This window comes from Miniopterus natalensis, chromosome 10, assembly GCF_054644295.1.
Source record: "Miniopterus natalensis isolate mMinNat1 chromosome 10, mMinNat1.hap1, whole genome shotgun sequence".
Classification (NCBI taxonomy): domain Eukaryota; kingdom Metazoa; phylum Chordata; class Mammalia; order Chiroptera; family Miniopteridae; genus Miniopterus; species Miniopterus natalensis.
The window spans coordinates 78,412,084-78,437,248 of NC_142090.1; the positions used below are offsets into that span (position 1 = coordinate 78,412,084).

Genomic DNA, 25,165 nt, shown 5'->3' on the forward strand with positions numbered 1-25,165 from the left:
AATTAGTAATCTTAAATAGATTTGGGGTTCAAGGAAGAGAAATCTACTCAAACTAGCTCCATTAATAGGCTGGCTGTTACATGGTCTTAGGGAACACAGAAAATGATGAATAATTAGACTTGAAGGGAAAGAAACAGCAACCTCATGAAAGGGCTCCTCTTATCTCTGAATATCTCTGGCACGTGTTCTTCCTTCCTTTCTCTGGTATTTACCTTGCTGCCGCACAGCACATTTCAGGTACAGTGTGCACAGACCACTAGCAACTCCCTGTCTCTTGCATAAAAACTCTTATAGCAGTACATCCTATTAAACCCAACACCAGAAGTCATTTGTTTACCTAGTCAGCTATGGATAGGCCCACTGTGACCAGGTAGTTACTGTTGGTTCCATTACCTGTGGCCAGTTTGAGCTATGTCCACTGGACACCCATGGGTTTGTACAGATTCTCTAAGGTGGGGGTTTTCGAGGGTGAGGTGGGGTGGGCAGAGTGTGCCCCCTAAAACCCATCTATTATCAAGAGATAAAACCAGGATTTGAATCCAGGTCTTCAGATTCCCAATCAAATGCTTATCCCATTTGAAGAAGTAACCCATTAAAATTACAAGTTAAAAACATCAAGCTCTTTTGACTTTGCCCCTTTGCACAGCTACTAGCAGTCTGCCCATATATTACAATTTGAATATAACAGTAGGTATATATATATGTATATGTAAAGAAGGACTGATTTCTTTTTTCACAGAGATGGCACACTGTTCATGATGGTATCCCTGTGGAATTTTGCAAAAGCATTCATTTTTAGCTCTTTTGGTTTAGAGAAGTGATGTAACAGATGAACCCACAGTGGAAATATACACAGGAAGGTATAGCAATCAGTTTTCTTTTCACATGTGTATTAAAGATTTTTCTAACAGAAAGTTAAGTTTTATAAGTCATGTAAAGATATTCGTTAATAAATTTTTGGTTTGGGACAAAAGGAAGCCACCAACGTTCTCCACCTAAGCAGGACAGCACCATAAACAAGATGAAATGTCTGATAAAAACTTGTTGCTGTTGGTATACAAGTGGAGAAAAGTAATAACCCAAGAACAATTTAATTCTAGCAATAAACAAAACTTAGAAATATTACTGGCATATGAGAGATGTGGGAGTTAACTTTTTTTTTTTTTACTTTTAGTGACGGAAAATATTTCTGTATTCAACCTGGGGCCAATAGCAACCAAAGTTTCTTTTATCCATCAGAACACGTCACTGAGGCCGAAACACTCAAGTAGTGCATGAACCTAAAATGATTAGTGTTTAGTAGAGTCCTGGACTGCCAACTGATTTGTCCTAAGTCTTCAACCCCAGACCTCACGTGTGCAGCACATGGCCCAGAGTACACCTGGAGTATACATTCCAGCAAGTACATCAGAAGGCCTCTCTGAGCAGCCTGTCTTAATGAATGAACTCTAATTAAAAAATTTTTTTTTCTCTGAACTTGGAGCAAATATTCCTTATAATGTACCTCAAATTGAATTCTTGATATACTCTATTACAATAAAACTGTAAAATGATTTCTAAGATGTTATGCAAGAGGTTTGGGGTAAAAAATGAACACAAATATCCCTCCTGGCGGCTTGAGACAAGAAGAAATAACATTCAAATCCAAAATAAACAATTGTGAGCTCCAACTGGATCAATGGCATTCTTTCGACCACTGAGCAGGTACAACCTACTCCTGACGTCGCCCTGCCCAGCCCAGGCCCGGCGCAGAAACGCCTCTGTCCAAACTGGACCGGTTGCCAAGGGGTCTGCAGGGGACGCGGGAAGGAGGCGGGCACCTGCGCAGACCTTCAATTTCTCTCTTGAGAAATGGACTCTGCAGAAGGAGGTAGCCTGTCCCCTTATCACCTATCCGCTGCCTTTCAGTTTCAAAAAGGAGACAGGACTAAGGCCCCGAGCGCCGCCGGCGCGGGTCCGGCGCGGGTCCGGCGCGGGTCCCGGCGCCTCCCGCGCCCCAGCCGCGGCCGGGCGCCCCGCGGTCCCCCGCTCTCCGCGCGCCGGGCGCCCGCACTCACCATCTCGATGATCTTGGTCTTCCGCCTCGTCTTCCTCTTCAGGGTGAATATGTACTGGGCCAGCGCCACCCCCGCCAACACGGCGCACAAGCTGGCGCTCGCCACCGCGCCCACCCTCGCCACGGCCGCGCGGTCCATGGACGGAGCCCCGCGCCTCCCGCGCGCAAAGGAGCAGGTCGCCGCGCCGCCGGGGGGCCTGCGAGGCGGGGCCGGGCGGAGAGGCCGGGGCGCCCCGCCCCGCCCCGCCGCCGGGCGCGAGCCCCGCCCCGCGGAAGCCCCGCCCCTGCGCGCCGAGGGGCGGGGAAAGGGGGGACGGCGGGAGGGCGTGGCCTGCGGGCCCGCCGCGGAGTGTAGGCCCGGGAGCTGTGCAGGCTCGGAGAGGGAGTTGTTTTAATCACCCGATTTCTATTCCAGCCCCGCCGCATAGAAATCCGATTCCAACCGCGGTCCCTCCAGAAAAGCAATCCCCCAACTTCCAGCCTCCTTCCTCTGGACTACAACTCCCAGAAGGCCGCGCGGCGCAGCCTCCCACCTCGCGCGGTAGCGTGGGCTGCGGAGGGCGAGGGGCCTCAGAGGGTGACGGGCGGAGAGGGAAGGCGGCGGAGGCTCCGTGGGAGAGCGTTTTCAAACCCCTCACCTGGCCCGGGGCCCTCGCGTTCACAGTGCAGCAGGAGCACAAGTTAAAGGGAAGCACGATACGTCTCATCGCCAAGTTTCATATCTGTTTCTCAGGTAACCAAGACTCTGGTAATATTTTTTAGCTCACTCACGTTCATAGAACAATTGCCATGCTTTTTAATAATTAAAATAAAAGGGGGAAAAGGAGGACGAGAAGGATATGTAAAGAACTCCAGTAACTCAGCAACAACTGGAAATAACCCAATAGGAAAATGGGCTGTAGACGACGCTGGACAAATGGCCGAGAGGCTCGTGAAACGATGCTCAGCGTCAGGAACGGTCGGGAGAGGCAAATCGAAACCCCAGAGAGGGGTCGCCAGGACGAAAGCCACAGGGAATGACAGGTGTCGGCGAGGAGGCCGCTGTCACTGTTGGTGGGAACGTGAAGGGAGCCGCCGCCGCGGGCGGTGCACAGAGCGACCCGGCGGCCCCGCAGCTCCGCTCCCGGCGTCGGTGCAGAAGAGCCGGAAGCGGGCCCTCGGGTGTCAGCACGCCTGTGAGCCCTGCAGCACCGCGCATAATAGCACGATGGGAACCGGCCTCAGTGCCCATCAGCAGGAGAATGGGGACAGCGGGGCCTGCACTTCAGGTGGAATACTATTCGGCCTTTAAAAAGGAAATCCTGCCATGTTCCACAACGAGGATGCGCCTTGAGGACGTGACGCCGAGTGAAATAAGCCAGTCGCAAAAAGACAAGTGCGTCCTGCGTTATTCCACTTATATGAGGTAGTTCAACGATTGCAAACAAAAAGTAGAATGGTGCTTGAGGGCTGGGGGAGAGGAAAAGGGGGAGTTGTTCGACCCAGGACTGAGTTTCAGTTTTGCAAGATGAAAAAGTTCTAGACATCTGCTGCACAACCACATGCACATAGTTAACACTGCTGTACAGTACTTTTAAAAATGGTTAAGTTGGTAAATTTTTCGTTATGTGTTTTATACCACAATTTTTAAAAAAGTGCTGTGACGGCCCTAGCTGATTTTGTTCAGTGGTTAGAGCGTCGGCCCACTAACTGAAGGGTCCCGGGCTTGATTCCAGCAGGGCAGGTGCCTGGGTTGCAGGCTTGATTCCTGGCCCTGGTTGGAGCTCGTTTGGGATGGGACCAGTTGATGTGTGTCTCTCATATCTCCCCCTCCCTCCCTCCCCCTCCCCCTCCCTCCCTCCCCCTCCCCCTCCCCCTCCCTCCCCCCTCCCCCTCCCTCCCTCCCCCTCCCCCTCCCCTTCCCTCTCTCCCCCCCCTTCCACTCTCTCTGAAAAGCAATGGAAAAAAGTGCTATGACAAGGCAAGGATAGCTTGAAGTTAGGCTGGAGTGAGGGTGGTGCCCCTTTAGCCTCAGCTGTCCTGTTTCTGCTGCATCCCAGTGACTACCTTTTTCCATAGTTTCTTCTTTGTGAGCAGCAGGACTCCCTCTCGCCTGCCTGGTCCCTTCCAAGGGATTGATGCAGTGTCCCCTTCTTATCTTTGGGGGTAACAGAAAAGGGATGCAGGAAGCTGCTTGGGGTGACCCCTCCAATTCTGGTAAGGCTCTCTCTTTGCCCGGGCTGTGGAGAATGAGAGGAAAATTGGAGCAGGAGAACGAGAGGAAAATTTATGGAAGGGGAGTTCTTAGAAAGGTGGGGCAGGCTGCCCACTCGACCATGTGTCTGTTAAGAAAATAAGCCTGGCATTAACCATCAGGTGCACGAATGCCCTTTTTATGCTTTGTTTTGTGGACAAGATTGCTCAGAGCCCTCCAGTGGCCCCCAGTACACTCATAGTAAAAGCTGAAATCCTTACAGTGAGCTGTTAAGACCACTCAGTCTGCTTGTGGTTAACCTCTCTGATGTCGTCTGCTGCTACCTTTGCTTTTATTGTTTGTTCCAGTCACCTTGGCCTCCTTGCTATTTTCTGAATGTGTCAGGCACCATCCCATCTTAGTTATTTGCATTGCTATTTTCTCTATTCAGAAAGTTCTTTTCCTGATCTTCAAGTATTTACTCAAAAGTTGCCTTCTCAGTGGGCCTTACCCTGCCTACCCTATATTCAGTCTTCTAGGACCAAGGCTGTTTTGTCCCGGGATGGTCTGGAATATGTAAACCATTTGCTCCTTTGAGTCCTTGGTTAGGTGGCTGTAAATTGCTCAGATTGTTTCGCCTTGTTTGATTATATTGTCTCAGTTTCCCTTATTCCACTGGTCAAGGAGTCTCCTTACCTTCTTACTGTCCTGCCTCAACCTCAAACCTCATCCCCTGGAAACCACTGATCTGTTCAGCATCATGCCCTTGGGATCCATCTAAATTGGATCAAGACTCATTTGTAGCTCCCTCAGGCTGCTTTTGTCAGTCCAACTTACCAGCTGTGTTCAAGGCCTTCTCCCAGGGAATCTGCCACATAGCTATCTGCAATCCCTGTCTCTTGGTTGGCGAACAGCACAGTTCTATTGACATTTTGTACCTCAGAGAGTAGAAAGGAATATATCTACATTCAGCCCATCTGTGCATTGCTACACTCCCTCCAATGTCCATTCCTTTCATCCACCCAGGTGGCCACCTCAAGCAAGCACACAAGGATATTCACCTGTCAATTCCAATCACTTTCAGAACCTGGAACCTGGTTTCTTGGTTTTGCTCTCCCTCAGTGTGAACTAGTTTCTTGGTGACCAGAGGTTTTACGGGTACTTTCTGTTGTCTCAGCATAATTACTCCCTTTGGGAGTGGTACTTTTTTTGGGGGAGGGGAGTGCCTGATTTTGACACCATGGTCTAAGCTCAGACCAACCAAAATCTGAGCTAGCTCCAGTGCTCCAGCATCAAGTTTCGATACAATTCTCTCTTTTAATTTAATTTCAGCTATTACAGATGACAATAACCAAAGGATTGTATATTTTACTTTTTCTCATTGGTTTGTATCAAAGGAATCCTGGGAGTTGAATTCATCTCTAAATTCCATTGGTAACTTTTAGTTTAGCAGGACAGCTGCTGCTCCATACCATGGGTGACCATGTGGTCAATCAGGAATCAAATATTCTTTGTTTTAATTCTCACCAAAGGAGTGAGGATATTTTATCCATTGATTTTTAGAGAGAGAGGAAGGGAGTGGGGGGGGAAAGAGAGAGAGAGAAACACTGATGTGAGAGAGATGCATTAATTGGTTTCCTCTCATACACTCCCTGATGGGGGGTGGGGATTTAACCTGTAACCCAGGTACGTGCCGTTGATCAGGAATCAAACCCGAGACCCTCTGGGTGTGCTGGCTGATGCTCTAACCACTGAGCTATACCAGACAGTGCAGGAATCAAATATTCTTCATTAGCACTCCTCCCTCGCCTTCATGCGTGTTTTCCCAAACCGTAGGTTAACCAGAGCTAGGGAAGTTCTAGCAAATCCCATGCATTTTCTAATACCAAATGTGTCATTTCCAAACAATCGCCAATTTTCAAGCAACAACTAGGTGTCCAATTCAATTCAATTCTGACACCACCACTTCAGATACCAGCCTCAAATGGGGTCCCCAGGCTATGAATTTGAGGATTCCCATGACCTCCTCTGAAGGTTTACAAATTCAGTGAAACAGCTCACAGAACTCAGGAAAGCACTTTACTCATATTTACCAGTTTATTATAAAGGACACCGCCAAGTGGACGAGATAAGGTACGAGAGTTGGGAGATGGCAGAGAGAGAGCTTCAGTGCCCTTTCTTGCTGCATCTTCTTCTATCACATCAGTGTATATATAATAGAATTGTATCCCTGAAAACTATATAACTTTATTTTTTTTAGAGAGAGAGGGAAGGAGGGAAAGAGATACCGATTTGTTGTTCCACTCATGCATTCATTGGTTGATTCTTGTATATGCCCTGACCAGGGATTGAATTTGCAACCTTGTTGTATTGGGACCATGCTCTAACCAATTGAGCTACCTGGCCAGGGTAAAACCTATGTAATTTTATTAACCAATGTCACCCCAATAAATTCAATAAAATAAATTCATAAAAAAGGACCACAGGTCAAGGGTTATGACAGGTTTTAAGTGATGGACTCTGGAATCTGGACCAGAAACAAAAGACAGAAAAAAACAGATGAAGGAGTAGCGGTGGTAGTTAACTTGTAGAGGCTGAAGGGGATGCCCAGATTCCAGTTAAAGCAAGAAGTGGAGGAAGACCAGTAAGAGGTTAAAGATTAGAGCAGTGGTTCTTCAAGTGTGGTCCCCAGAGCAACAGCTTTAGAATCCTTTGGGGACTTACTAGGAAAATTCCCAGATCTACTCCAGACCTACTTAATCAGGAAGTCTGGGAGGACAGGAATCTGTTTTTTAATAAGCACTCTAGTTGATTTTGGTGCCCCAAAGGTTTGGGAGTCATTGATGCAGGGTTTTTTTTTCATATTGTTTAAGAATACTTTGATCATGAATGGGATTCCAGGAGGACAGTAAGAGATTCCTGGAAGGAGAAGAAAAGAGGCTGGGACTGGGTAGGAAACACAGACATATAGGCGAGGGCAAATGGGCCACGTGCTGCATGCTGAGTTAGGACACCAAGGATAAGTGTAAAGCATGCCTGACTTAACTGGCTTTCTGAAACAAGCCCTGGTATTGCAACCTGGACCACTCGTTATTGAGGCCAAGACCAGGAGCATTTACTGATGAGCAACTGAGATAGGTCCAATCTGGGCCTGGATTGGCTGCTCTTTATTATTTTGCTGCTCTTTAAAGAAGGAGGAATCCAACCCCCAGGGAAAGAGGCCAGAGATGGGAGTAGAGAGTTCCTGGGGCTTTGCTAGATAGGGAGGGACACATAACCTGCGAGCAAGATCTAGCTCCCCTGGGGTTCAGCAAAGAACAAGATATACTCTCCCTTAGCTGCAGGCACCACCCTGACAGGCTGAGCTGCTTCTGCTGTGGCTCAGGAGAGCTGAGCTTAACCAAGAGGAAGTGAAGGGTGTATTTTGGGTATGGGTAGCTGACTCAGTACAGTAATTCCCTTATATTCTTAAAAATTATCTGAGTCAATTACTCTGGAAAATCTTAGGGTTTGGGCAGTAAGAGCCAATCAAGTTAAATACAGTGTAGCTACACGAGTTTTCATTGTTGTTATAGGAACTTCTCCTGCCCAATCAACAAAGCATCTCAGGTGATTATAATAAGCACATGCCTTTCTGTGCAGTAATGCCAAATGTACTTGACACTAAAATAATTAGTAAAAAGGAAAACCAGTAAGAGGTTAAAGATTAGAGCAGTGGTTCTTCAAGTGTGGTCCTCAGAGCAATGTGCAGGTGAATGTGTGTAGCATTTGTGTAAAAAAATAGCCCTATATTTTCTTGCGATATACAAAATATTTCTGGAAGACTTCACAAGAAGCTGGTGAAAGTGGTAGCCAGTGGGAAAGGGAACTGGGAAGCTGGGGGAGGAGGAAGGTTTTTCATAATTAAATCTTACCTACCTTTGAAATTTGGAACACATGCATGTGTTACTCAGAAATAAAAAATAAATATATTTGAAAATAAATAATGACTTTTATTATCGTCAGCAATAGAGTCCAGCCTGAAGTCCAGGAGTTAGGCAGCCTCACCGTGGAGGTGACAGCGCCTGGAGAAGCGCGTCCTCGGGCTCCCTTAGGCCGGCGCCCCGACATTTCTAAGGAACCACAGCCCCAGTGACCCCGGGGGCGGACCCGGGAGGAGCCTTCCAGCTGGAAGCGGCGCTGTCCGGAGCGGGCACCTGGGGGGCCGCGAGCCCCTCTCTGGGGTCGCCCTTCCCGGGAAGGCAGGTGGAGTCCCGCCTGGACGCCAGGCGCCCTCCGGTCCCTCTCCAGGTCCGGCTGCTCAGTCCCGCTTCTGGCCGCAGCGCTGACCTGAGACGCGCCGAGCGGCCGTCAGTCCGAGTCCGAGTCCGAGCCCGCGCCCTCCCGGGACCTGGGGGCCTTGTGCTTCCGCCGCTTCTTCCTCTTCTTCTCTTTCTTCCTCCTCTGCTTTTCCCTCCTCTTCCTCTTCCTGGGCCTGGCCTCGCCCTCCGAGCTGGAGCTGCTGCTGTCGGTAGAGGTGGAGGCCTCCAGGAGCCGCTTCAGCTGCTGGATCCTGTGGGGAGAGGGTCAGGGCTCAGCGGGACTGAACTGATTCACTCTTTTAGATGCTCGGTTAGTAGTGAGGGTGGAGTCACGGATGGTCTCCTCTTAAGCACAGCACTGAGTTATCTTTGCACATTTCCCTTGTCTCGTTCCCCCGGCTCAGGGCTCTAACGGGCAGAGTCCTGCACGCGCACTGTCCTAGGTGTCCCCACGTCTCCACAGTCCTGCTGTAACCCTGGCAGATACGGCTGTCCCGTTCCTCCCCCGCTGCTCAGGCCCACACTAGGTGACCCGCCTCCTGAACAATTGTAACTCAGGGCCATCAACTTGAGAAAATAAACTCCTCCTGTGTTTTCACTCTATCTTCAGTCACGTCTAAGAATAATTTTTTTAAAAAAAATATATCTTTATTGATTTCAGAGAGGAAAGGAGAGAGAGATAGAAACATCAATGATGAGTCATTGATCGGCTGCCTCCTGCATGCCCCAGACTGGGGATCGAGCCCACAATTCTGGCATGTGCCCTGACCGGAAATCGAACCCTGATCGCCTGGATCCTAGGTTGATGCTCAACCGCTGAGCCAGGCCAGGCCGGGCTAAGAATAATTTTTAACAAAAGCTCAAATCCCTAAAGACACTGGAGGAGACAAACTAAATCATGTGAAAGAGAAGCAGTCATGCAGTGGAGCCTCAAGCCACGCCAGGCATCCCACTGCCCTGGGTTAGCCCGTGGAGCAGGTGACCTGCTGTCAGGGGAACCCTGCTCCTCAGTGATTGCTCCCTGCTCCCAGCACTGCCCAGTTACAGCACCGTATTTATCAGCGTCTCCTCCAATGCTGGAGTGGCTGTTTCCAACTTGACATAATTTAAAACGGAGGGCACTGTTATCTGCCTCACCTCATATCCTTTTCGTGCCTTTTGTTCTCTCGTATGATGTCATACATGGGGTCTTCATGGGCCTGAGGGTTAGAGAAGCTTAATGTTGGATTAGGCTTAATAGATTGTTAAATTAAAATTAAATCCCCGTTTCACTGAAATTGGTTTTTCCCCTCCCCGGTTTGGTGTAATTTTATATTCTATGTGTTCTAATCCCTCCTGAGGGTCACAGTTACTTCAAATTTATGGAGGCCATAAAAAAGATTTTCAGATTACACAAATACAGGATTATAATTTATGTATCCTTCATAAGGAAATAAACCATGGAAGAATCATTAATCAATACTATTGAAGGTTAAAAATATTGAGGTAATTCTCTGTTTTCTGTGGACAGATGATCAAAAGATATTATTAAGCAAAACAAGTGAGTTAGAAAATGGAAGAATGATTCATTTATAGGTACACAGAAATGTGCCAAAAGAATTCTGGAAATATACTTATCATGCTACTTACCGTAAATCCCCTTTGGGGAGAGAGGCAAGATTGGACTTGAAAAATCAATTTTGGAAAACCTTACTGTAATGTTTCTATTTTGTTAAAGTAAGGCAAGTGTATTCCTGTAATAACTGTATAATTTAAAATCACTTAAAATACTTAAAAATATGGATACACATAGAGTGAATTTTGGTATGTGAATTATCTTTAAAAATATGTTTTTGTAAAAATTTAACATATTAAGTAAAAAATAGAGTTAAAAATATCTCATTTTACCACCAGGAGTATCCACCACTAACATTTTAGTGTGGTTCTCCCAGTCATTCATAATTTACAAAAATTTATAATCATATTATTGTAATTCTATTCTCTTTTTCACTTATATTTTCATGAACATCTTCCCATGACATTATACCTTCTTCTAAAACATAATTCTTAAAAGCTGTATGGTTTCTATGTTATAGTAATTTATGTTGGTATGTTGGCCACTGAAGTTGTCGCCTATTTTTCTTTAGTTTCTATTTTTTAACCATATAAATAATTCTGAAAGTTATCCTTCTACATTCATAAAAAAAGTGTGTATATTGATGTTCTGTTATATCCTTAGGATCAATTCTTAGAACTTAGATTTCTGAGTTTAAAAAATATTGAGTATGTTTAAGTTTTTGATATTTATCACCAAAACTGTCTATTAGAGGAGCTATAAAAATTTATATTCCAGCTATCAGTGATTTATCCAGAATATCTTCTTCAATTTATTAAAATGAAAGCACAGTATTTTCAATGTGTTAAAATGCCTGGAGAATGTGGACCCCCATTTGATATATGCTGAAATCCCAATATACCTGATCAGAGCACAGTGAAATTGGCCTGGCAGTTACTGAGCAGTGAATGAGCAGTTACTGAAAGGTGAATTAACATCCCTGGGAGGTGATACTGTCACGTGAGGATATATCATTTATGCACTTTTCTAGTTTATAATAAAAAGATGTCTAATCTCTAGACAAGGACTGGGAAACTAGAACCCTGATTTTTGTTATGAAACTTTTTCTTTTGACATATTAAGTAAAAAGTGGGTAACAATGTCTGCTTCAGAAAAAAGAAACCGCTTTCCCAAGGTGTAAGCAAGTAACGCTCTAATAAGAAGTTAGTTTTTTGTTAATGTTTAATCTGTCACACAAACTCGATTTAACAGTGATGTAGTTAATACTAGATACTTTGCCCAGAAAAGGTTTCTGGGAATGTATTTTATGTGAACCCCCAGCTCACCGATTACTGCCTGACTGATGGGTATTTACCGTCTTTGGTAAACATAAATTCACACTCTGGGGTTCTACTTACTACTCTGAACTGCTCTAACTTTTGGTTGCCTTTGATAAAGAAAGGGCATTCTTTGTCGCCCGTTCGGTGACCATACCGTTTACAGCGCCAACCTAAAAACAAAGAAAAAGGGGATATATTTCTGTAAGATAATGTATTTTTACTTAATCAAGATAAAGTATCAGCAGGTCATATTAAAGTTATTCTTCATTAGATTCCAATTTTAAAAGCAAATGCAGCCAGTGGAGGGTAAGTGTACGACCCCAGAAAATAGAGGGAAGCTGCTTCCTCAAGGGCCCTTTAGTCTCGGAATTGCAGAAACAAACCCAATGCTTACTAAGCAATAGCATGCAAAAAGCAAAGTGTAATTTTATTTTCTTTTTAAACTTTGTGTTATGGGTTGGATTGTGTCATCCCTCTTGCCCCCTCATTATGTTGAATTGTCCTAACTCCTAGTACTTCAGAACGTGACCTTACTGGGAGATAAGGTCTTCAGAGAGACCCTCAGAAGGGACCATGCTGCTGACACCTAGATTAGCCTCCAGAACCATCAGACAGTAATTTCTCTTGTTTAAGTCACCCAGTTTGTGGTACCTGGTGACAGCAGCCTTAGCAAACTATAGAGGCATCAATTCTAACCAAGGAGGCAGGAAGAGTGATTATAGTCAAGATCAGCCAATTTTGCTCCATGCTGGCTGCTACTGAAAATACGTAGTGACAGGAAAGTAATGTTCTTCCCTTTATATTTTTGAGAGTTGGTAGTAGGAAACCATTGGAAAAAATGAGGTTAGGGATTCTTGATTGCCACTGACATGCATGCCCCTGAGCTTATCTCCCCACTATTTTTTAAAAAATATTTTTAAAAATTGATTTTTAGAAAGAGGAAGGGAGAGGGAGAAAGAGAAATATCAGTGTGAGAGCAAAACATTGATGTGCTGCCTCTTGCAAGCCCTCTACTGGGGATCGAGCCCACACCCCGGGCATGTGACCTGACTGGGAATCAAACCGGCAACCTTTTGGTGCTCAGGAGGATGCCCAACCAACTCAGCCACACCGACCAGGGCTTATCTCCCCACTGTTTTGATTTACTTCCAGCTGGGGAAGAAGTGCACTCTTAATGCAAATGCAGAATGTCTGCCTTTTTGACAAAAATGGAGGGATGTTCAATGCCATGGATCGATGTGTGGGTATCAAGAATACAGACCATCTGTGATCAAAACTCTGTTAAAGGTAAGGTGATCCCTCCAACTCAAAGTGTGGTCAATGGATCAGCAAGACTGGCCTCACGTGGGAACCTGTTAAGAGTATCCACCTTGGCCCGGTAGCTCAGTTAGTTAGAGTGTCATCCTGATGTGCCAAGGTTGCAGGTTCAATCCCTGGTCAGGGCACATATAAGACTCAACCAATGAATGTATAAATAAATGGAACAAATCAATGTTTCTCTCTCTCTAAAAAAAAGAAAAGAAATGCAGAGTATCAGGCCCACCCTAAGTTTGAGAAGCTCTGCTCTAGATAACAGATCACTGAATCAATGAAAGAATAGGGGTGATGTGTATGTTTTTTCTTACCTGGGATGGGTCCATGTTTTGTGGAGCCTGAAGCTTACCTAACTTAAGGGGAGGGGAGGCTCTTTAGGGAAAAGGAAAATCTTGCCTCGGCAAGACAGCACCATCTGAACACATCTTGGGACTTCACAGGCCTTTGGAAGGTGCAAGTGAGGGGCCCACAAGGTTAAGCTTCATTAACTTCATGGTAAAACTGGTTCTGGTTTTAACCAAACACTCTTAATTTGCAAGTCAATGAAAAGAACTGGGAAAGAGTAAGTGAAACACAACTAACCACCCCATAACAGAAAAAGGTGGTTTTTAAACTTAAAAGCGCAGCAGACTTTTGAGTAAAGATGGCAGATTAAAGCGACCATTCACTTTCACCGGTTTCCTGACATCCCATAAAACACCAGAGAGGGCACCTAACGAGGCATGGCCCACAAGCACTGGGAACTGGGAAAGAAGGCCACAGTGGAAGCGCTGGAAGCCGTAATGCAGGCAAGCGCACAAATTGGTTAGACTCTGAGAACTGAAGTCTAAGCCTGCGGAAGAGAGGACTGAGGACCAACTCAATTTTGATTTGTAGAACCCCCAAAAGCTCAAATTGGCAGCACGTTTGTGGAAATGGAGTTGAGGGCGCAGCTTAAATGAGGAGGGCTGGTCACAGGGCCATATGCATCTCTCCCCAGCTCCGAAACAGAGGAGGTTCGTTCTCTGGAGGAGGTGAGAGGAGGTCTCTGGCTGTGCAGATGTCAAGCTCGTTGGAAGGCCAGGCGCCACACTGAACACAGGGAGAGGGTGTGGACGGCTGAAGGCTGGATGCTGAGACCTCACAGCCTTGTTCCTCGAATCAGTTCCCAGAACCCAAGAATGTGGCCTTCACCTTGGGCAGGAAAAAAACTCTTCCGTGAGAAACTAGCCAGTGCGATGAGAAAGACTTGGAGATACTGACCTCAGTAGCTACTGTTCACAACAGTAAAACACATATTTTTTTATCAGTTAAGCAGCCCAGGCACGTCACCCTGCAGTGAGATCCAGTTACCAATATCCACCTCTCATTCCTGAACAGGAGTGAGTGTGGGGCCGGCCTGCAAGAGGACTCCAGTAGGCCCAGTCCTCGCAGGCACACGGTCACAGCCTGCACAGCGATGTGTCCCCTGCACAGCGATCAGGCTCAGCTGTGGGAGCACCAGCACATTATGGAAATAACGGCTGATGATTGCTGAGGCCAGGCCATAAAACGCAGTGTTGCGTGCTCCCTGCCGTCTCTCGGATCCCTGGCTCCAGGGGCAGCCCGCTCTAATATCTGATGTAAAACAGCCTTACAGAGAGGTAGGGATGTGTAACAAAAACTCAGGATTTTATATAGTAAGAAGCCAACAGATAATGAGGAAACCTGAAAGATCAAGGGGCAGGAATACGTATAATCATGTTATTTAGGTATGTGGAGCTAAACTTCGAAATAACCTTAAAAGAGGTTCAGGTGGTTACCTCTGTGGTGAGGGAATGGAGAAATGGAGCTGGGAACGGCTATTTCAATTATGTGCACGGAGACTCTTTGTACAAACAAATGTCTTTAAAAGGCTGCGGCGCCCTTTCTTCAAATGCCATCTTGCTGGAGCAGGCCTTGCTGCGCTGGTGGCGGGGGTGTGCACACAGCTCTGCCTGTCCCAGACCCACCCTCTGGCCTGGAGCCCCCCAGGCACATGGACAACCTTACCACCACTGATGGGGGGACCGACTGAGGCAAGACCCACAGGGACCTGCCCTCCAAGGCATCCCTTGTCCCCCACGGCATTTCCACCATGGAAGGTCCCTTCTGTTGCAGGGACATTACTAAGAGTGTACTCAAGGCAGCCAGCGTCCTGTGGAGGCCACTGCACTGGGAGTCAGGGCCCTGGAGCCCCGCCTTTGCTCCACCTGTCACCTGGGCCCGCTCCCTGCCGCCTGCAAGTTGGTCCCCGTGTCTATAGAGCAGAGATCGCGCGTGACTAACAGCACTGTCACGGGAATGAGCTGGATGAGAGAAACACTGTGAATGGAGGTAAGCAGCCCGCGTGTGTGTCCTCGGGACTCCACACACTCTCACACTCACACTGCATGACTTTGACCTCCTTCCCCAGGGGCATCCAGAGTCCTTTCGTTGGTGCGTGGGCCAGGAATTCCCTGGCGTGTTCGTTGCCGGGTACATCGGGGATACAGTCCTCCGGCTTCGTCTCATCCTCCTGAAAAGGGAAACGGTGCGTGAACAGCAGGGAAGAAAGCCCGGGTCCACCCCTGGGCTGCAGAACACAGCGCCCAAGGCCACATCCCTTACCTCTAGGGACTGGAAAGACAGATGAGACCTGACCAAAAGGGGGATAAATGTGCCAGAAGAACTATGTCACAAACACGAAGTGGCTGTTTTTAGAGAAATGGTACTAGTGTTGTTCATAAAGAAATGATTGATGAGCTCCAATTTCTGATTCTAAGATTACAAGTTTTCTGCTAAGTAGAGGGAGGCAAACCATAGGATTAAACAAGGTTTCCTGGAATAATTACAGTACCATGTTACCTTAAGATGGATTATTGTATCTTGAAGGCCACATGCTATATTTCTGAAATGTATTTTCACCACCAAATAACTGCATTACACAATTATGTTGTTTTTTTTTTTAACTTTTAGATTTTTTCCAAGTTTCCATGAATATTAAATTTGTAATAAAAAAGTTTTTCAAAATATTTTTAAAAATTAAAAGTTAGCAGACAGAAAAGGTTGCTTTGACCTTTAACCACTCCTCTTAGTCTCACTCCCCCAGAGACTCTGACACTGACCAGGGCACAGAGAAGGGGAGTGATGGCTGAGGGACACCGGGGCCTGCCTCGGTTTCTCAGGGAACAGACACAAGGCTGGTTAAATTTCTACAAGGGCATAGGCTTGTGACAAAGCCCAAAGTGTGTGTCTGGCACCTGCAGGGGAAAAACAGGGTTATCACAAAAGGTGGTTCAAAACCTTATGCAGCTGCTTTCATAGCAAGTTACTGAGCCTGAGCCCCGAGTGAAACACGGCTCAGAGAACAACCCAAAGAACGCTCTTCACACTGACCTTGATCAGCCCGGGAGGAGGTTTTTCATAACTAGAAAGAAAAACACACACCATCAACCATGTTAACAGGGACACGACACATTTTAAAGAGCAAAAAGCAACTGTAGGCTAAAATCAAAAGGATATTTTAAATAAAAACCGAAAAGTGCGTTATATCTAAAATAGCTAATAAAACATGCCCAGCACTGGAGAGATCACATGTAAACAAGCTGGTACTTTACCACATTCTGCTGAGATCTGCAACTTCAGTCCACTGAAATTGTAACTAACTTGGTGTCTTAGCACATGGATTTTATTTTTGGAACAAGGGAAAGCTAAGAGATTATAGGGAAAATGTGAGGTTAGAAGACCATGAGTTAATTATGGTTCCAAGCTGTCAGCGTAGTTGTCAGGTTGTTTGCCTAGCATGACTTCCACTTAGTGTTGATTAGGGTAGCTCCTAAAACCCTGGTAACTTAAGGATTTAATGTTTTTCTTCATTCTGACCCTTTTCTCAGGCACCAACAGAGCCACGCTCTGCCAGGGCTGAAGAGTTCCTTTTGTTATTTTTAACTAGCCTCTTTTGGTGAAACTGAGCTTATGTTAATGAGGTGACTTTTGGAAAGCCCCCAAGGATGGGGGCTGGTTGCCAGGGGAACCAGCCAGGTGATTAGAGGGTTGGACTTTCAGTCCCACATCTAGGGAGGCTGAATTAATCACCAATGCCAAAGATTAATCAATCATGCCTGTGTAATGAAGCATCTATAAAATCCCAAACGACTGGGTTCAGAGAGCTTCAGGGTGGGTGAACAGGTAGAGGCGTGGCATCCCTGGAGAGGGCAGGGAAAGAAGCTCCACACCCCTTCCCACATACCTTTCCCTACCCATCTCTTCCATCTGGCTGCTCTGGAGTATATCCTTTTATCATAAATGAGTAATGCATTAAGTGAAATGTTTTACTGAGTTCTATGGGCCATTCTAGCAAATTAACCAAAATGGAGGAGGGGGTTGTGGGAACCTCCCATTTATAGCTGATCAGTCAGAAACAGGTGACAGTCTGGATTTGGATTGGCACCTAAAGTAGGTGTGAGTGTGGGTGGGGCAGTCTTGTGGGACAGACTTTTTTATTCCTTTACTGTCCATTTTAAAAGTGTCTGGGAAAGGAAGGCAGATCAGTAAGCCGGTCAAGTGTATTAATGACCTGAGGAGCGTGATGGGAACTAAAGAGGGTTTACCATTTTGTAATCCAGGCCAGCCTGGACTTGGGATTGGCACCTAAAATGGGTGTGGGTGTGGGTGGGGCAGAACTTGTGAGTTCTGATCCTATCTCCAGGTAGACATGTGGCAGGATAGTAAGAAGCTAGGAAAATTCCTGGGCAAGTGGAAGGGGAAATAGACAAGAATATTAAAGAAGACCAAACAGTTTGGGCAGCTTGCAGCCAGCTTGTGAATCGCAAGACTTTATCTTCCCCAGCCAAGGACACTTGAGAGCAAAAGGTTTATACCTCCTTCCTAAGCAGAGAATACATAGCTTAAATCACCCTGGCCTGGGAAAATAGAGAACAAAGGCCCAATTAATGCCATTTGTGCCAGCTAAACCCAAGGGAAGATATCACCTGGAGGAGGTTAGGCAGGAAAGATAACTGCTAGGGCAAGAAAGGGGGAAAGGGCAAAAGAAGGGGGAGTTTATCTCACCCATTGAACAAAGAAGACCTAAGACTTGCCAAACAAGATGACCAGATATATGTACAAACATGCCAAGATAAGCCGCAACAATGTAGAAGGGGACTCTGAAACCTAGTCTGCCATCCAATATATCTGGCAGGAGAGCTTTGAAACCTATGGGGGAAAAAGAATAAAACCCTTGAATGCCCACCAGGTGGAGTGCTCAGACTAGCTGAGTTGCCCACTTGAGCTTTATGCCAAGTGTATTATTTTTTTTGTTTTAAATATATCTTTATTGATTTCAGAGAGAGGAAGGGAGAGGGGGAGACAGAGAGAGAAACATCAATGATGAGAGAGTCATTGATCGGCTGCCTCCTACACCCCTTGCTGGGGATCGAGCCTGCAATCCAGGCATATGCCCTGACCAGGAATCAGACTGAGATCTCCTGGATCATAGGTCGATGCTCAACTGCTGAGCGACACCGGCCAGGCACCAAGTGTATTCTTAATAAATTCACTTGCTTTGCGTCAGCACTGCTGTCTGAATTCCTTCTCATGAGCTGACAAGGGCCCAAGAGGGGACAGCCTTCCATTCCAATTCAGGGGACTGTCTGCTAACAAACAGTGTCTGAATTACGTTAAATTTGTAAGACATCTACTGGGTATCCTCTGAGAACAGAGCTGCTTGGTGGCAGTGGAAACCCCCACACTGCTGGAGTACAGAGGAGTGCTGTAAGTATAGTTTGAGTCTAGAGAAGGAAAGCAGGAGTGTTTTTTCCTTTATGTGGATGATGAATGAGAAATGCCATGAGTAGCTACAGCAAGAAAAGCTTCCCTCTGGCTTCCTCTCTGCGCCCTTCCAAATAAGGATTGTGATGAAGGCTTCTCTGAGCTCATTCTCACCATCACTGATCTAGAGCTTTTCTGAAGGGACAGAGGAGGAATTAGTCCCTTAAAGATTATATAGTAAACAACTGGATATACACAGAATTAGCTTTTTATGTGTGCTATTTCCAAGTACTTAAAATATTTTCCAATGGAAAGCTGTGGCATGTCTTAGGCCCAGGCTTCTCTTCGCAACAACAATTTGCACAAGCTGGGAAGGTGATATAGTTCACCAGCAGCCACTCATTAGAAACAACAGTGCTGTGCTTTGTGCAAGGGAGTTTGGAAGGGAAGTGGTAAAGTCTATGTAAATATCCCAGAACCCAGTGTAAAGACTAAGGGAAACTGGAAGTGAAGAGAATCAGCGGGGAGGGCCAATGGGAGGAGCTAGGGCTTCTGGGAGTTCTGGCACTCTTCTCGAAATAATGAGGACCCCACATGCGAGAACCTAGGGAGAACTATGTTTATAATAAGGCTCTATGGTTCTAACTTCCCTTTCCTTTAACTCCATGCTCTCATATAAGTGCCCCTGCATCTTGGTACGCAGGCAGTGTGTGCACGCAGCTTGCCATGTCAGCATGCACTGCACTGGGTTGCAGCCCTTTCCCTTTCCTGAATGATCCTTTTTGGTGACGAAACACCTAGTTGATATCTTTAGTTGATAGCAACAGTACTTTCTTTTTGCTATAGGAGCTATACAAATAACATATGGCCAAACAAGCTAGGATCCAAATTCCTTATGTAAGTATGTAAATGTTTTTTCCTACATGGAAAAGCAATGTGATGGAACTGTATATTTTGAAATCCATTATTAGCAATGGCCTTCCCTAAAAAGTACATTTTTCAACCGTTTCTACAAATTTAAAGGCAAGTGGCTGTTTGTTTTTTCTTAGGGCTAAACAATTCCTTAGTTTATGTAGCATGTTAAAAAAGATATTTCTCAAGTATTAAGGGAATATTTAACTATTAAAAATAACAGATTTGACCCCGACTGGGTGGCTCAGTTGGTTGGAACATTGTCCTGTGCACCAAAAGGACACTGGTTCGATTCTGGTTAGGGCACATACCTAGGTTGTAGGTCCGATTCCTGGTCGGGGTGTGTATGGGGGGCAACCGATCGATGTTTCTCTCTCTTTCTCTCTCAAATCAATAAACATATCCTCGGCTGAGGGTAAAAAAGAAAAAAAGATTTGGAAATGGGAAGAGGAGTGTGTTTACTATGTAGTTGGCTTCTGCCATATCACAGTTGAAGTCTGCATTATTTTTGTAGTTAATCCTTAGAAAATAAAAAAATGTTGGATGCCTGTTATTTTGTACCATCTGTGATGCCTTACAATTCTATCATTCATATTGTATAATAAGTTGTTCTGAGCTGTATGAAGACTAAATTTAGATAAAAGAGGAAAAAATTATCTTCCCACATGGGTATTGAAGAAGAAATCTTTATTTTGCCAAGTACTAAAAATACTCTTTGGATTTCTGAGTGCTGGGGTGGGATTTCTTTTGGAAAAGTCCTCATTGAGTACACACCATTCCAACTGTTTCTGCAGCTGGCTCCTATGGGGCTGGAAGGCAGGGACGAAACTGCCACATATACACAGAACCTCCATTCTGTTATTCTGGCAGCCCAGGAACACTGGAGTGACAGAACTGGAGCAGGGGACGGAGCACAGGGTGGAAGACGGGAATGCCTTAGGGGCCTGGCAGGTATGGTCAAAGGGTAAGAAAAATTAAGGTAAAGTGTATTAAAATAATCTGAGGAGTGTGAGGGGAACTAAAGGGGGCTTACCAGCTTGTAAAGGATTTGCATTTAATTTGTAAAAAAACACTATGGGGCTTCCTATTTAACATGGCCAGCTGACCAACTTAATGAACTGCCTTCCTTTCCTAGACTCTCTTAAAAGACAGTAAAGGAATAAAAAAGGTAAGAAGCCACAAAAATCCTGGGAGGAGACACTAGCAGAGAATAATTTCAAGACAAAGCTGGGAAGACAGTGGAAAGTGGGAGAAAGTGACTGACTGCTTCAAGACGGAGGCAGTTACAACCTGAAGCAAGACAGGTGTTGGCAGTAGGAACCCTGAAGGGCTGAAACCACGGGCTCTTCCCACACCCAGGAGACTCTGCCCTCACCCTTTCAGGAGTGCAGGGTTAGTCCCCTGTGAGACTCAACTGCAGAGGCCCCAGATATTGGGGAATATTGGCACCGCTTAGGATGGGGATGAAGGTGAACACTGGCTGAAAACAGTTAAGTCTCCGTCTGAACTCTGGAACCAAGGCCCCCTCTCCATCCCAATCCAGAACACTGGCAGCCAGCCATATTTCTGACACCCAGGCCTGAGAACGCGAGGTTCTTCTTTGGACAAACTGAACAGGCCCCAGAAAAAACTTCCAGCTCCTGATATGTGGGAGTCTCCCCATGAAAAGGGCAGCTCACAGCCTGATATCCCTGCAGTGAAACAGCCAACAAACCAGCACCTCTGCTCCCCTCTCAGCAGCCCCACAGCAGAACAGCTTTGTAATGCCCCACTGTTAGGGAGGGCAAGGGCCCCTCCACAGCAGGAGAAACCTCTGCGTGAGAGAAAAAGAAAAGGCAAAGAACAGGCAATGAAGGGAGATGGAAAAAACTAATGAGTATCCTCAAAGATTGCTGAAATCAGCAATAGGGTTTTATGAAAAAAATCTCAAAACAAGGAAAAGCTCTTGAAAATTAAAAATATAATTGGGACTTTAAAAAGTGCAATGGTAGAAGTACTGGAAGATAAACTTTACAGAAAGTAGAATGAAAAGACAAGATATAAAATAGGAGAGAAAAGACAGGATCAGCAAGTCTGCGAGAGAAAAAGCCAAAATGGATCAATGTTCCTCCCTCCCTCCCCTTCTCTTTAAATATATATATATATATATATATATTTTTTTTTTTTAAAAAAAAAAGGAAAGAAGGAGGGAGGCAGATGCAGAAATGGAATGTGAAACAGGAGAGTGGCGGACGGGGTCCAGGATGACTGCTGTGCACCTGTCCAGACAGTACCCAGAGTCTGCTGGAGGAGCACAGAAGGCAGATTCTAGGTTTAAAAAGAAAACCGATAGATGACCTGGTATGTGGCACAAGTACTCTCAGCTTCAGAGCCTTTGGGATAAAATTAGCAGTGAAAAATAGGAAATTAACCAACTGAAAATAAACGGAGGCTCTTATTAACTACCTGAAAAACACTTGTACTAGAAAGCAAGACATCAAAGAACATCATTTGGCTTGAAAGTGAAAAATATTGCTTAATTATAATGTTAATACTAACTTGATTTAACAGAATTATACCTGGAAGGGTGGAGAGAAGATAGGGGTGGAGAGAAGATAGGGAAAGAGAAGTAAGGCCTCATCTTCTGTGACATGAGGTTAACAGAGAATGTCTGTTGTTTAACCAGAAAAGGCGTATGAGCATGTAATTTAGGAGCAGTTAAACTCCAGTAGAAAAGTAACGGTTTCCTCATCGAGGCCTTGGTTAGAGGGAGGAGTGCTGGGATTGTATGGGTTGAAGGAAGAGTAGAACTGCTTGTATTTACTTTTTTTAATTAGTCTGTTAGGAGTCTTTGATGTTTAAACTACATGACTCTGGAAATATAAATTTTTATTTAAATGCAAACAAGCTTCGGAACTAGCCCAGCCTAATACCGGAACAACCAGAGAGTTTTAAGTCTCTGAAACTGAAAAACCTCCCTGGTCAGGGAATCAGCCACCTCGGTTCCTCTTTAGTTTTGCTGTTTACAAGTCGATGATTCCTTGATCAGGTTACTTAACTGTTGAAACCTGCGCTTCCTTATCTGCAAAAAGGTTATAACCTCTCTGACGCCTGGTGTCCACGAGCTAGGAAGTAAATGTATAGCACTAACCACTGTCTGGCGTCCTGCAGTTAAAGAGGCTGAGTACTGCGCTGCGCTGGGCCCTGCCCGAGCTTCTACTGGGAGAGACTGAAGGAGCCTGGCTGTGGATGTCACCGTGCAAGGCCCCGACCCTGCACCCCGCCCTCCTGGGGTGACAGCTGGGGGGGGGGCGCACTGAAAGGAGCAGGCCGGGCTCCAGCAAGCAAAGCATGTTGTCAAAGCTCAAGAACAACTGACGTCTACAGCTCCCCAGGGTCCAGGGCAGGAAGGACGGCAGGTCCTTAGTGCAGCCCCCCCTGTGTCCCCCCCCCCGTCCCCCTGGAAGCCTCCCCTCCCCCCGCGGCCTCTGGAGCGGGGGCAGCGCAGCGCCCCCAGGCCGGGCCGGGCCCCCGCAGGAGCTGGTCTCCGGGCCCGGCTCTTCCTGCCGAGCGGGAGCCGGCCTCTGTCCCCCCAGCCCCGGTCGCTCCTGGGACCAGCGCGGGGTCTCTCTCCGGCCTGGCGGCGCCCCCCAGCCGCCGGGACAGGTCCCCGCCCGCGGGTCGCTGCGGCCGCACTGACGCCGCGGGGCTGCGCCTCCTCCCCAGCGGGAGGCGCGAGATTGTCTGGTTCCCGCGGGCCCTGCGCCCCGACACCGCGCAGGACGGGGACCCGGCGCGCCCCCAGATCCCGAGTGGGCGCCCCGCAGCGCCCGCCTGGCTCCCACAGCGCGGCGCGTGGCCAACGGCGCCTCCGCGCGGGGGGAACCCCCCGGGAGCGCCCCGGGGCCCGGGGGCGGGGCCTGCGCTCCCTCCCGGCCCAGGCGGCCCCGGAGCCCGGCACGGACTTTCGCGGCCGCCCGGGATCGCCGACGGCGGCCGGGCCGCCCCCCCACCCGCGGGTCTCCGGGGACCCCGCCCCACGCGCCCGCGCGGCGCCCGTTTCCCGCAGGAGCCCGGCGGCGGGCGGGGACTCACAAGGACTCCAGGTGCTTGAGCTGCTGCAGCTGCTGCGCGTCGTGTCGCCGCCGCCTCTGCTCCCGGCGGCGCTGCAGCTCCTGGTCCGGCGGCTCCCGCGCCCGCCGCGCGCCCCCGGCCCCGAGGTCACCGCGCCCGGACCGGGACGACATCGCGGCCCGCGCGGCTCACACGGCACTTCCTCCGCGCTCCTCCCGCCCGGTCCTGCAGCGGCCCCTCCCGCCGCCGCCCGGCTGCCCGCCCGCTGAGCCCGGTGCCCCCTCCCGAGGCCGCGGGTCCCCGCCTCCCCGCGGCGCCGCCTTCCGCCCTCGCTCCGAGCCACCGCCTGGCGGGTTGGTGCCGGAGGTCCGAGCGCGCCCCCTGGCGGCGGCCGAGCGCTGAGAATGCCGAGCGGGGGTGGGGCCCCGGGACCCTTCCCTGCCTGGCGAGGCCCTCTCAGCCGGTCGCCTCCCCTCGCGGCGTCGGTCCCCGAGGCTAGGGGTCCTGTGCTCCTCCTCTTTGTATCTCCGTACAAGCTGCAGGATTCATCCAGTTTTGAAGAAAGGAAGGTTCTCATAGGAATTTCGAACATGCGATCCCTGATTGAAACAGTTTATTGTACTTAGACAAGGCTTGTGTGCTGGAAAAGAAAAGCTAAGATACATGAGTGTCTTCTACGTGCTGTTCATGGAATTAAGCCCTTAAAGAGTTGTTTTACATTTTTTTTTCTAATTATGAGGATATGTTTTCCATTGATTTTAGAGAGAATGGAGGGGGGAGAGAGACAGAGACAGACCGAGAGGGAGGAACGTGGATGTGACAGAGACACGTGGATTGGTTGCCTCCCTCAAGCGCCCTGACCCGGGGCAGGGATGGACCTGCGACCCAGGTAGTGCCCTGACCGGGCATCCAACCTGAGATTCCCGGCGGGCGGGCCGACGCTTTACCCACTGAGCAACGCTCGCCAGGGCTGTTTCAGTTTTTAAAAACTTAAGAAGTACTGTTACTACCCTTACATGTTATCCTAATTTTATTTATTTAAAAATGTTATCAAATTTATTGGGGTAACAATGGTTAATTATCCCGATTTCATAATGAAAGAGCAGGAGGCCCACTTAACAATAGCCGCCATAAATATTTTGGTGAAAATTGCTTCCAGTATTTTTCCATATTTTTTCTTTATAAGAATGATATCAAGTGGTTTGTCTCTCTAGACTTTTTCTCACTGATATTATGAACTTTATTCAAGTCGAAAAATCTCATTTGACTTTCAGCTGGGGAATAGTATTTTATCATAATTTGCCTACGCTTTTATTACTGCAAGTCCAAGTAATTTACATTTTAATTTTTTTCTATTCAATATTGTGATGGTTTAATAATATCAAAGTATTAAAAATTATTGCTTTTCACAAAATTCTTTTTAAGAAAAGTAATAGTTTAGAAATTACATTTTTAGTACTAATGTGAATTGGTGGTGGAAAACAGGAACTTTAAAGTGTAAGCTAAAACCCAGTGAAAATAGCAAGAACAGAAGTTTCAAAGTTGCTTACTGACAGGGTATAGACCTACACTGAATTTCAAAGCAAAGATGTGTGGCCCCTGAGAATGAAGACGCCTACCAAGAAAGGGCTCCTGGTGGCTAACTGGGTTCAAATAAACAAACAAAAACAAAAACAGAGCCTAGCGGCTGTTTCTAACAGGGGCCCCTCAGGCAGGCCAGCTGGGGGGCGGGGG

The 25,165-nt window shown here is 47.1% G+C and overlaps 2 protein-coding genes across 3 annotated transcripts in view; both read right to left on the reverse strand.

Moving 5' to 3' along the window:
- The window catches only part of NT5C3A (5'-nucleotidase, cytosolic IIIA), a 42,819-nt gene extending 40,609 nt beyond the window's left edge, over window positions 1-2,210 (reverse strand). The window contains exon 1 of one of the 2 annotated variants that reach the window (XM_087821250.1): window positions 2,058-2,210. In XM_087821250.1, the coding sequence (XP_087677376.1) occupies window positions 2,058-2,195 (138 nt within the window). In that variant the 5' untranslated portion in view covers window positions 2,196-2,210. The remainder of the gene's footprint in view (window positions 1-2,057) is intronic. The other variant, XM_087821251.1, reaches the window with a different exon arrangement.
- A 6,369-nt stretch (window positions 2,211-8,579) lies between these two features.
- On the reverse strand, window positions 8,580-23,604 carry RP9 (RP9 pre-mRNA splicing factor). Its single transcript, XM_087820877.1, has 6 exons — window positions 23,453-23,604; window positions 16,094-16,124; window positions 15,104-15,233; window positions 11,483-11,574; window positions 9,668-9,729; window positions 8,580-8,781 (listed from the first exon to the last, which is right to left on the reverse strand). Exons 1-6 carry the CDS (start codon window positions 23,602-23,604, stop codon window positions 8,580-8,582), a joined length of 669 nt encoding a protein of 222 aa, XP_087677003.1.
- Between the last annotated feature and the right edge of the window lie 1,561 nt (window positions 23,605-25,165).

Bases quoted from the DNA above. Each gene is read 5' to 3' on its own strand.
- RP9 (XM_087820877.1), bottom strand. From the start codon at position 23,604: ATGTCGTCCCGGTCCGGGCGCGGTGACCTCGGGGCCGGGGGCGCGCGG. The intron at 16,125-23,452 runs GTGAGTCCCCGC...TTTTCTTTCTAG, and splicing joins CTCAAGCACCTGGAGTCCTT to TTATGAAAAACCTCCTCCCG. The intron at 15,234-16,093 runs GTCAGTGTGAAG...TTCCCTTTTCAG, and splicing joins CTCCTCCCGGGCTGATCAAG to GAGGATGAGACGAAGCCGGA.